This window comes from Chelonoidis abingdonii, chromosome 4 (genome assembly GCF_003597395.2).
Source record: "Chelonoidis abingdonii isolate Lonesome George chromosome 4, CheloAbing_2.0, whole genome shotgun sequence".
Taxonomy (NCBI): Eukaryota; Metazoa; Chordata; order Testudines; family Testudinidae; genus Chelonoidis; species Chelonoidis abingdonii.
Genome location: NC_133772.1, coordinates 88,762,428 through 88,775,136, shown reverse-complemented (window position 1 = coordinate 88,775,136; position 12,709 = coordinate 88,762,428). Strand labels below are relative to the sequence as shown.

The window sequence follows — 12,709 nt, the reverse complement described above, 5'->3', positions numbered from 1 at the left end:
CTGCTACTAATAACCATATTTAAATAGTTGTTGCAAGGAGAATGTCAATCATAGGCTCTAGGTCCTGTCTATGCTGTTGCAATTACTATGATGGTGGGGACCCAATTACAATACAGTTGTTTTCTGACATATGAGTTACACTGTAGAAGTGAAAACACTGTTTTAAACTGTATCTCCGAATCATCCTGGGGTTCCAGTAAAGTTCAGGAACACACTTTAGTTCTAGCTCTACCGCAGGACTACACTATCTGTTAGCTAAGTTGGGGGGTTACCAAGTTGCAATCAGGTCACCCAAACCTGCAGTTTTTACAGCGTGGTTGGGTTCTAAATTGGGCTGTTTCTAAAAATAACTCCAGTGTAAATATTTATTAAAAAGTTCAAAGCAATGTTAAAATAAAATCTATATTTTATTTTCCTCTGACTTATTTTTCCCCTTTCTAACCCTAATGTATTAGTAGGATTTTGTGTACTGAAAAAGTGAATCCCACCCAGGCTGTCCTGGGGACAGGTGGGAAAAGATTGAGTAGAACCAGTTATACATGTATTTCCTTTTCCTTTCTCTGGCTGTTAGAGAAAGAAACCTTGGAGAATTTAGAGTTTACCCCTAGAGAATTACTCAAATTTCAGTCTCCATAAAACATTAGAGAAACACCTAAGCAACAATGCTCAGGCAATGCAAAGTCGGGGTTGTTCAGAGTCAGGGTTTTGGTTTCTGTGCCTAGACAATGGGTATGTTTTGCTGTAGGATTTTCAGGGAATGCCTGTGGCTGAAAGGTAGCCATATGCTATCTTTCTTTTGTTTTTAACTACCACAAGGAAACTCGCATTTTAATATGTAATTAGCATCACTCAACAGTAGGCAAAATTATATCTAAAATGTGGAGCTTCCTTTTTAAGGACATGTAAGTAATTTCCCCTTTGTAAGACTTGTTTGCCTGTGCAAGAAAAAGAGGGAGGCCGTCAAATAGAGAGGCTGCCTTATGGGCTATTCTGCCTTGGGGGAAAAGGCTGCTGCATGCAATCCACAATCTATGCATCTGAACCATTGCTCCAATTCCTCTAGTCAGTAGATAGGTAAAGGGGCATTGTCATTACCAGAACTTGGGTCAAGTGCACTTTACGTTGACAAGAGCAGATCTCTTCACAACATGCATGCTCCATGCCTGCCAATGGGGGGGGAGAGAGGGGAAGAGTGTGGGCAGGAAGCTTCAGCAGATGTTACTGAGCATGCTCAGTCCGTGGGAGCATGCTCAGTACAATCCATGCAGCAAATGTGGGGAGGCATGCATGTTGCCTCTGCTCCAAATATCTCCTTTATAGGAGATTAAATCAAATATTTGAAGATAAACAGCAAGGAGTGAGAGTAATTGTTTAAAGGGATAAACAAGAGCAATGGGATAAAGTTAAGCAAGTAAACCTACATGATGGTTATTAAGAAACATTTTTAAATATTTTGAAATCTACTAGTCATTAGAAAAATTTCTAACAGCCCTCTTAAACTGTGGAATAGTCTCCTGAGAGGAAGGCGTGTCACTTGACACGCTTCAAACTAGACTGAACAAAGTATTACAAAATGTGCTGTACAAACAAACTACTCCTGGTGAAGGGATTGCATGGCTGGTAGATTTTTTTTTTTTAATCTGTAACATATGTGATATTAGCACAGCTTTCTTCAGAAGGCCTTACAGAAAAATGGTACATCCAGTCAGCTCTGCAAAGGCTACCAGGAAAACGTAACAAGCCCTATAACAGTTCCTTGCTGTAGCATTCTGCTCTCCAGAGCAGTTCCCAAAGGAATGATCCTGAAATAGGAAAAGTTCTACTCTGTTGGGGAGGGAAAAGGGAGTTGAAATGTTATTTCAAATTCATTAAGGATTTTCAGACAGTCACAAGTGAGTGATTGATCGAGCCCTGGCGATCCCCTTTTCTCTCCCAAAGGCCCTCACACCAGCCCATCAACATTTATGGATTTGTGTCTTTGCAGCGCACTCCAACAAATGCTGACAAGGATAGTGAAGAAGAGAAGCAGTTCAGGAATATATTCCAGCAGATTGCTGGAGATGTGAGTACACAGTCTAAGTATCTACCTTTCACAACAGACTAACCTTGAGAGCAGTTAAATCAACAGCCATTCCAAAGAGGATGGAGCTCAGCTGTTCTCAGTGGTGGCAGATGACAGAACAAGGAGCAATGGTTGCAAGTTCCAGTGGGGGAGGTCTAATTGGATATTAGGAAACACTATTTCACTAGGAGGGTGGTGAAGCACTAGAATGGTTTACCTAGGGAGGTGGTGGAAACTCCATCCTAAGAGGTTTTTAAGGCCCAGCTTGACAAACACCTGGCTGGGATGATTTAGTTAGAGTTGGTCCTGCTTTGAGCTAGACCTCCGGAAGTCTCTTCCAACTCTGATATTCTATGATTCTGTGCAGATTCAAATCACACTTGAAACTCTCTCTGATCTCCTGCAAGGTCCCAAGCCAAACAAATCACAGTACAGTAATACACTGAAGCCCTGAGGCCTAATTTAGTTTTGGAACCATATCTTGTCAGTGTTTAGTCTTTTTGCCAAATAAGAGGGAGATTTTATTTAAAGCTGGCTTTGTGCTTCATTGCTAGTATGTGGAGTTTCTTGACCAACTACACTAAACAAGTATAAATAGGCTAAAAATAAAATATTCCTCAGTGGGTGCTTAATTGTGGAAATTAAAAATGGAAACAGATTAACAACTGCAGTGCTTGGTGGCCTGGTAATAGGATAGAAAACCTTTTATCTTTAGCTCAGGTGTGACCCAAGGTGTTCTTGACATGAATTTACTGGCTGTTCATCTAATGACTGTTCAATAGCCCATATGAAATGAGTTGTTGGTTCCCAGAGGACAGGGGACCACTTAATTAACACTGTTTGTCACCTGGTTCCATGTCTCAGCAGTGAGGTGATGGTTTGAATGGGCACAGAATAAACTGCACCCTCTTTCACCCCTATAGACAGGTCTCTCCAGAGCAGGGATATGGAAAGAAACTTTCACTGCCACTTCTGATTCTGTATCTGTTCTGTAGCTAGCAGGAGCGGCTCCAGGCCCCAGCATGCCAAGTGCGTGCTTGGGGCAGCATCCCGCTGGGGGGCACTCTGCCGGTCGCCGGGAGGGCGGCAGGCAGGGTGCCTTCAGTGGCATGCCTGCGGAGGGTCCGCTGGTCCCACGGCTCCGGTGGACCTCCCGCAGGCATGCCTGCAGAGGGTCTGCTGGTCCCGCGGCTCCACTGAAGTCGCAGGACCAGTGGACCCTCCGGAGGCACACCTGCGAGAAGTCCACCGGAGCCGTGGGACCGGCGACCGGCAGAGCGGCCCCCACGGCATGACGCCGTGCTTGGGACAGCGAAATGTCTAGAGCTGCCCCTGGTAGCTAGATAATCAGTCTCAGTTTCATTCTGGTTCTGTACAAACTTTAAAAGTTCAGAAAAATGAAATTATATATTTCTGCTTGACAGAAAAATAACACTGGGAAGCCAGAAGTTCTAGAACTTGCAGGGGAAGCTGTTTGTGGCCCGAGTAATTTTAAATAATATATTTTTCCACTAGAAGTTTCAGACTTATTCCTCTAGTACTGCTTTTTAAACAGTTAAAGAATGACAAGCAGGAATGTAGGAGCAACAGAAGGAGAGTTAGAGATAAGACAAAAAACGAAAGAGAGAATACCTACATTTGTGTACATGCACACACATATACCCACAACCTATCCCAGCATTAAGGCATGTCGCCTGGGTTTTACAAGGTTTGAACTCAGTATGACTCAAGGATAGAGTGGTTCTAGACCATTAACATGACCCCATCTAGACTAGCTGGCAAAGCATCCTTCCAGCAAACCCCATTTAAATAGTTCTTGTTGGAAGGATGTCAGCAGTTTCCCTGGCCAATACACAGAGTGTTAATGAGCCTGATGGTTCTTTTGTGCACTGATTTACACCAATGTAACTTCACTGACTTCCATGCAGTTACTTCTGATTTTAGACTTGTAAAAGTAAAAAGACAATCAGGCGTGATGAGTTGTTTTCCTCATAGTTTAACTCTCCACGAGTAGCTAAGGAACATACTGCACAACTTGGGCAATCCTCTGATCTTGGGCCAGCTGTGGGGCTCATCCAATCGCCTACTTAAGATCGAAATGCTTTAACTTGGATCCTCAGGGTGCAAGCAAGCCTTGATAGCTGTGCTCCCATGCCAACAGGTGGCTGTGCAGGGTGGCACAGCAGCTGATAAGGCAGCTCATCTCTAGTGCAGCGGGATCCTTTAAATTACCCTTTAATCTTTTAATCTTCCTATGGCCAGCTACACTAGCTTTTTGTTAATGATTATCATATTACCAGTGAAATGGGCAACAGTCCAGCAAAAGATTTGGGCCAGTATCTGTACTGTGTATGAACTTGGACTTCTTTCTCTGCTGCCAGCATATTGCAGCACCTAAAAATCACCAAGAAAAAAATTTAGCATTGTTAAGAAAGCTATGCTCTGCAACCCTTTCTGCTCCATACTGAATGTTATAATTTGTGGCATTCTCCACACCTTTCTGTCCAGGATATGGAGATCAGTGCTGACGAACTCAGAAGTGTTCTGAATAACGTTCTAAAAAAACGTGAGTTTGAGTTTTTTTCTACCTCCTTATCAGTCTTTGAATATTATTGAGCAAGGAACTCTCTAGTTGTGACATTGCCTGGAGTGTCATCTTCACACTGTTGCCCTCTTGATGTCAGTTATGGCTTAAGGTTTAAGAACATCCTAGTATCACTGTAGTGGAATTCCCAATTGGGACTCCAGCAGGCTGAACTTGCTCACAGCAGTGTCCTTTCCACTTAGTCTAAGACTGAGTTCTCCCATCACTGCTGTGTTCGTTCAAGATCTAAGAAAGTGAGATTCACTCAAAGCACTGTGTGGGGTAATCTAGCCTATGTGGGGTGAAGAAAGTTCAGCCAGGATTTGGAATAGTAATAGCCCTGAGTACCGCTTAGTTTCTCTGTCGCACATTTTTTTGAAGGTGCCAGAGGTGGATTTAGGGTTTGTACTTTGAATGGACTCACATCAGATAGGAGGAGATACTTGCTGACTTGTACAGTTTCTTCATTTGGGACTAATTCTTTCAGACAAAGACTTGAAGACAGAAGGGTTTGCGCTGGAGTCCTGCCGCAGCATGATTGCCTTAATGGACGTATCCTTCTCAAATCATAGATGATTATTTGATATACTACAAGGTTTCTTGCACAACTTGCTGTAGAACCACCTGAAATACAACTTTGTAAATTAGGGAATATAACCGTGCCTTTGTGGGTCACAACTGAGAATACCAAATTCAGGGGAAACTGCTGCAAAAATAGGGCAGATACACTCCCAAACTGGCGATTATTCTCCCTGAAGATATACCAGACCAGCAACAAAAGTAAACTTCTTTTTCACCATACTGGCTAACAAGAGGTCAGAAAAGCAGTTTCCTTAGGCATTCCAGGCCTTATATTGCCACCAAAAACACTAGACTTAAAGATGAGTGGTTCTTTAAAACCAATTTAATGAAATAAAAGGGTTTTTCTGATCCCAAAGAACCAGCCACATACCCAGGTCAATATATAACTCATATCTGACCCCAAAATCATGCTGTTGCTAATCCTTTAGTATCTAAAGATTAAAGGTTTATTTATGAGAAAGAAAGAAAGGGAGGTGAGTTAAAATTGGTTAAAGGAATTAAATACATACCATAATTGCAAAGTTCTTGGTTCAGGCTCATAGCAGTGATGGAATAAACTTCTGGCTTAAGTCATGTCTCTGGTTGCTTCCAACTCATTGGAAGGTCCCCAGTCCCTTGGTTAGAATGCTCCTATCAGTATAAGTCCATGGTCCAGAGACTTGAGCAGGAAAGAGGCAAAAATGGAGAGGTTTCCAGTGCTTTGTATAGCTTCTGCCATGTGGCCGGAAATTCATTGTTTCAAATAATGTCCTCAGCACAGCTGGTGAAAAATTACAGGTATCAAGATGGAGTTTGGAGTCATATGGGCAAATCACATGTCTCTGCATAATTTCACTTATTCATAGCAGGAAAGTCCATTATCTGTAGATAGGCATCTCCCATGGTCCATTGTGAGTTAAGTGTTCCTTGAGGAGCACTTAATTTGAATATTCCCTTCAACATATACAGGCTAAATACCTTGTGGGCATTAGCCCAGGAGCAAACATATTTGAAATACAGGTATAGAGCCAATGCTCATAACTTCAAATACAAAAATGATACATGCGCACAAATAGCATAATTATATTCAGCAAATCATAACCTTTCCATAGACACCTTACTTGACAACCTTTGTAGATTTGTTGCAATTATATAATAGTGGTAGCAACAATGATCTACATGGTCATATTTTATCAGATAACATGCCAGGGAAGCAGAAAAATACTTTGTATTCTGTACGTTCCTATTTCCTAACAGTGACCAGTACCACATGCTTCAGTTGAAAGCAGAAGAAACTCCAGCATGGACAATTATGGAACAACCAGCTCATTGCAGATGTTTCTTCCTAACCTGGCAGTTAGCTTTTTGTCCTGAAGCATAAAGATTAGATCTTTTCTTTAAAAATCATATTTAATGTAGCTATAGTTTATGCAGCAAAATTTCCCTCTTTCTCTGTTACCCTTAAATTTGTAATATGTTAAGTACATCTTACTGTGTACTTTTTATATACAAATATTTTAATAATCTCAGAGCATGCACTATAATATACAGTAGTACAAGATGGTACATGTTCATTTTAGGTAGAAGAACTGCATAATATGTTGTATTTGATATATAATGTGTGATCAAATAATTAAAAAAGATTGTTATGCACATACATAAGAGGACAGAGTGAAATTTGCAAATGCAACCTGAGTGCATAACTATGCAACCGTAATAGAATGTTGTATAGGATTTCTAAGGTTGTTTTGGTGGATTTTTTTCAGAGAGATGGAAAATATAAAACAGAAGGAGCTTTATTCTTCAGGATGAAATTTAGCTGGCAAGTTAAATTGGCAACTTCATGTGTAAATTTCCACTTTTGAAACTATTTGAAAAGACACCACTAGAACACCTCAATCCTACATGCTTTAAAAGATCTCTAGATCTAAATGCAGGAGCTCTGTACCTAGTGACAACATTTTATGAACATGGAATTTAAATGCAGTTCAGAATTAACAAAAGTGTTCATAAAGTACTTTTCAGTACTATTCACCCACCTCTAATCATAAGGGAAATCCTGAATAGGATTTATATCCTCTTGAAGTGGACTCTGACCAGAGGTTTGCTAACTTTCCCTTAAAACATTTTTTTTTTTTTTGCCTTAACTCTCACATCACAGACAGATGGTTCAGGGAAAATAAACTTCGAGGAGTTTCGACACCTCTGGGATAAGCTGAAAAGCTGGCAGGTATTGTTGAGAACTTCTAGTGTTTTTCTTATGCTGTACTTCTTCCATAGAGGCAATGTTGACATAACTATTCCATCAAAACAGTTCTCTTTCTGAATCTCGCAAAGCATCTACTCACAATATAATGCAGTGGTTCTCAACCTTTCTGGACTATTGTACCCCTTTCAGGAGTATGATTTCTCTTGCACGCACCAAGTTTCACCTCATTTAAAAAACTATTTGATTACAAACATCAGACAAAAATAGACAGCACACTTACTGAAAAAATTGCTGTGTTTCCTATTTTTACCATATAATTATAAAATAAATTGATTGGAATACAAATATTTTACTTATATTTCCATGTATAGTGTACAGAGCAGTATAAACAAGTAATTGTCTGTATGAAATTTTAGTTTGTGCTGGCTTGGCTAGTGCTTTTTATGCAGTCTGTTGTAAAACTAGGCGAATATCAAGATGAGTTGATGTACCCCCTGGAAGACCTGTGTGTACCCCAGGGTTACATGTACCCCTGGTTGAGAATCATTGGTATAATAAACAAAAGTGCAATACCAATCATTAAAAAGAACCTGGCCAGCCCCAACACTGTATACAATCTGACAAAGCAAAGAACACAAAGAAATCAAATGGTCCCAAAGACTACCCAACCCATAAATTAAAGGGATTTTTCCCAAATACAGTAGGGAGGGAGAAGAAAAGAGGGGAAAAGCCAGGGTTACACCTCAAAAGTATCATAGATAGGACAACCAAGAGACATGGATCTTTAATTATAATTAAGGCTAAGATTTAGTCATGTGTATTTTTAGTAAAAGTTATGGAAAGGTCACAGGTAATAAACAAAAATTCACATTCTGTGATGTGTCCATGACTTGTACTATGAATACATCTGATTAAATTTTAGGTGCTCAGGGGAAGGAGGGTGGCCTGGGGCCAGGTATCTGGGGCTGCTTGAGCAGCAGCAGGTGTGGCTGGACCCAGGGCCATCCGAGCAGCAGCTGGTGCGGCTGGCCTTGGGCCCATCCCAGCTGCTTGGGTGGCTCTGGGCATAAGGCACAGGGCTCTGGGCATAGGCGGCAGGTTTGTATAATTTTTGGTGGTGCCCAAAATGGTGATGCCTCCCCCCCACTCCCACCCTATAAGCTGATATATATATTTTATTAAATAGTGTAAACATGGACTGGAAGCTGTAAGCATTTAAGTTTCTCTTTATTGCACAATATCACTATCAGAAAAATCCATTGTTGATTATTAGTGGTCCTACAAATCAAGAATTTGTTGCTGGGATAAAATGAATCTACAACGCGTCAGCGCCACAAGATTATAAGCGTCATAAAGTGAAATCAGAAGCAGCACTTGCCTGCTTCAATATTGGTATTAACTTGTGGTGGAATGTTCTTAATGTTTCTCTGAATACTGTGTGGATGCCTAGCTTCTCGCAAGGTGCCAACTGAAGTGTTGGGGCAAGCCCGGCGTTAGGATTTTTAGCGCCCTAGGGCGAACGCATTTTGCCATCCCGCGCTGGTCCCGCAGCTCCGGTGGACCTGCCCAGTCATGCCTGCGGAGGGTCCCTAGTCCGTGGCTCTGGTGAACCTGCCGCAGTCGTGCCTGCGGGAGGTCCACCAGAGCCATGGGAGCAGACTGTCCGCAGAAATGCTGCGGCAGCTCCACTGGCCGCGGACAGCGGACCTCCGCAGCACGACTGCGGCAGGTCAACCGGAGGCCGCCTGCTGCCCCCGGCAAAATGCCGCCCCCAATAATCCTGGCGCTAGGTGATTGCCTAGGCGCCTAAATGGAAGCGCAGCCCTGTGTTGGGACAAAGAGATCAGGTGGCCTCCTTGTCGGAAGAGACACAAAAGCCAGAGGAGGAGGTTCATTTGGACTCGGCTGGAGAAATGGGGAGAGGCCCAGAGATGGACCTGACTGAGGGGTCCTGTTCTGTACCTACAACTCGTTCGGACTGTGCATCCTTCATCTAATAAACCTTCTGTTTTACCGGCTTGCTGAGAGTCACGTCTGACTGCATAGTTGGCGGTTGAAGGACTTCTGGCTGCCCAGGACCCGCCTGGCGACTCACTGCGGAAGTGCATGTGTGAGGGCATGTCTATGTTGAGATAGACCCAGGAAGGTGTAACATCTTGCCTCTGGAGAAGTAGCTCAGAAGGGGAGCTCCCAGAGTCCTGACTGGCTTTGAAGGAGTGGTTCAGAGCATCCCAGCATCCCTCCACCATGCACTTCCGAAGTCCGCATAGGCACTAACACTTCCCTCCTCTGGCCTTGTCTCTTTTCCAGGCATTAGGAGGCCACATGAACCTATGTCTCCAACACCTTCAGTTGGCACCTTGCAGGAGAGTGGCCCAGGCCATCAGTTGCCCAGAGACAGGGTTCAGCATTCTCTGTGCAGACAGCATCACACTGGCCCTTTAGGCTCTACAACAATCACTCTTATCCCATGATCTAGAATTGTTAAGAAATGCATAGGGGAAACAGGCACCCACACAGTATTCAGAGAAAACATTAAGAACATTCCCACTTCGTAACACCTGTATACAACTAGTTATATACTTGAAAGGGTATAAAATTGGCATCTGCTACACACACCCCTGCCCCCAGTCACCACTATTCAGGCGATAGCTAAGTGAAAAGGTGGCATTGCTGAAGCATTTAGCAGGCAATTGAAAACTCGTACACAGCATTGTACAGTCTCTGAGAACATGGTTGAATTCTGAGCACTGGGTCTGCCGCTAGTCAGCAGTGAGACTGAGGAGACAAAACTGGCACCTTAAAGCACCTTTACTCCCCTTCCTTCACAAGCTGCACTAAGCACAGTTTCACAGCCCCAAGCACAACACTGAGGGGGGTAAGTACAGTGGGGGGGGGGCAATAACCCAAAGTCGCTTCTTTGCCTTCTGGTCCTGCTGCTCCCTCAGCCCCCTCCACTGAAGAGAGAAAAAAACATCCCTCACCCCCGCTTTTCCCTCCTCCACCGGCACCAGCTGGGCTTCAGAGCCCCACTCCTTGCCACGCAGCCGCCTTGCTCTGCACAGGGCTGCCTGGGACCAACGGGGCTGGTGCTCCTCAGTCCCCTGCCGCACTGGGGAGGGGCTGCACTGCCCTCCCTTCCCCTCCCAGCAGAGCCTACCCCAGCTCAGGGAGCTGGGCAGCTTCGGGTGGGCGGCTCCTCCTCCTCACCCCCGGGGAGCCCAGCTTACGCTGCCTGCAGCCTGGAGCCAGGGAGCTGGGCTGGGGATGGAGGAGAGTGGTGCGGTGGGGAAAGCCAGCTGGCGGCCACACACAAAACCCGGCTCTGGACTAAAGCCCAGTGCTGGCTGCCTGGAAAGACCTCGATTTTGGAAATGTGCTCAGAAGGGAGCGGCGCTTCCCTCCTCCTCCCCCCTATGCTACTGGGTGGGAGGAGGGATGCTTCGGGGTGGGGAGTAGTGGTGGTGGCAGGGGCCGGTGCCTGCTCCAGGCAGGGCCAGGGGAGAAATCCAGCTCCAGATATTGGTGGAGCACAGCCCCCAGCCCTGAATATTCCTGGAGCTGGGGCACCTAGAGCCCATATAACCTGCGGCCTATGGCCCTGGGGTCAGCTGCACTGGCAGCTGCAGAAATCACGGAAGTCCTGGAAAGTCACAGAATCTGTGACCTCCGTAACAGACTCGCAGCCTTAATTATAATTAAGGCTACAATTTTGTCATGGAAGTCCCAGAATCCATGACTTCCAGGGTTCTCCATAATATTTTCTGCTTCAGCCCCAGGGCCATGAGGCTAGCACCATCAGCCAGCGGGGGGCTCTAAATTTTAATTTAATTTTAAATGAAGCTTCTTAAACATTTAAAAACCTTATTTACTTTACATACAACAATAGTTCAGTTATATTATAGACTTATAGAAAGAGACTTTCTAAAAACATTGAAATGTATTACTGGCACCTGAAAACTTAAATTAGAGTGATTAAATGATGACTCAGCACACCACTTCTGAAAGGTTGCCGACCCCTGATATATAGAAACGGTCTATTAGTCAGGACACTGGGATTATTTCCAACTTTTTTCAGTAAAGGGCCCTGGATCTTCAATTTCTAACTGGGCAGCCAACAGATATAAGAAAGAAGGCCCTTAGTATAACATCTCACCAGAGCAATAGCCTCTACAATAATGCAGCACCCCTTAAAACTGCACTGCAGTGTCACCATTCTTTACATGCCCTCGCCTCAATGTGTGTGGGAGGAAACACACAACCTTCACAGACAGTCATTATTTTTCAACTAACCACCACTCTATTCTGTATGGAACACTTCTAGCCTTTGAAGCCTAGATACCAGAGTACTAGGGTGGAAATCATAGCCCTGCTCAGAGGCCAGCCATCCCCAATCAGCATTGTTTTTCTACAAAATGACCAAACTTTATTCCTGATATTTATTTTTTTCTTTTCCAGAAAATTTTCAAACATTATGACACAGATCATTCTGGCACCATTAACAGTTACGAGATGCGTAATGCAGTCAAAGATGCAGGTATTGCACAGTACTCAATGCCAGGGATTCATCTGAATCCACTCTCTCTTGCTCTCCTCTTGTTCCTACCCTTCCTGTACCCATGTAGTAAAAATAAGAAGTACAGTGCAACCTTTAAAGGAATACACCCTAGAAAAACCTGGATGCTGAGCTGTTGCCCTGGACAAATTTTCACATGTCCAAGCTGCAAGGAACACACTTTGGATTTTGAATACTGTATCTTCTATTCAGCCAGTTCTACAAAAACAATATTTTGCCCGTGCACCCTCTATCGAGGATCTCAGGGAGCTTTACAAGCATTACTTAATTGCCTGGCACAGCTACCAAGCTTTGTGCAGCTCCATGTGTGACATTTCTCAAGAGTGGGAAGTCACCTATTTCCCCCAGGGTTCCCGCCAATTAGTGGCTGCTGGGGTGAGGGAGGCAGGGACCTGTTCCCAACACACCTCACAAGCATGGGAAGGGAGGAGGCAAGGAGCAGCAGTGGGCATTACTGAGCCAGTAGGGGGACGTTCCTGGGCCATTGACACAGCAAACCTGGAGTAGCCTGGGAGGGTTGTTGTGGGTGGAATCTGGTGCAGCCTCCCTTATTCAGCCCTCCCTGTTCCTGCCTCATTTTGTCCACTTCAGCCCCTACCCCCACATTCTGTCCCCTCTTATTCCCTACCCTGCCCCCCTTCTCCCTTCACCTGCCTACCTGCTCCTGCTGATATTGCTGCCACAGCCCCTTGCCCCTCCTCTGAGTCTGGGCCTGGG

At 44.3% G+C, this 12,709-nt stretch overlaps 1 protein-coding gene across 1 annotated transcript in view; it reads left to right on the top strand.

Annotated features, from left to right (window-relative positions):
- The window catches only part of CAPN3 (calpain 3), a 65,854-nt gene that overhangs the window by 43,441 nt on the left and 9,704 nt on the right, over window positions 1-12,709 (top strand). Inside the window, exons 17-21 of the mRNA XM_032781518.2 lie at window positions 1,985-2,062; window positions 4,571-4,628; window positions 5,134-5,198; window positions 7,369-7,437; window positions 11,875-11,953. Coding sequence (XP_032637409.1) covers window positions 1,985-2,062; window positions 4,571-4,628; window positions 5,134-5,198; window positions 7,369-7,437; window positions 11,875-11,953 — 349 coding nt within the window. The remainder of the gene's footprint in view (window positions 1-1,984; window positions 2,063-4,570; window positions 4,629-5,133; window positions 5,199-7,368; window positions 7,438-11,874; window positions 11,954-12,709) is intronic.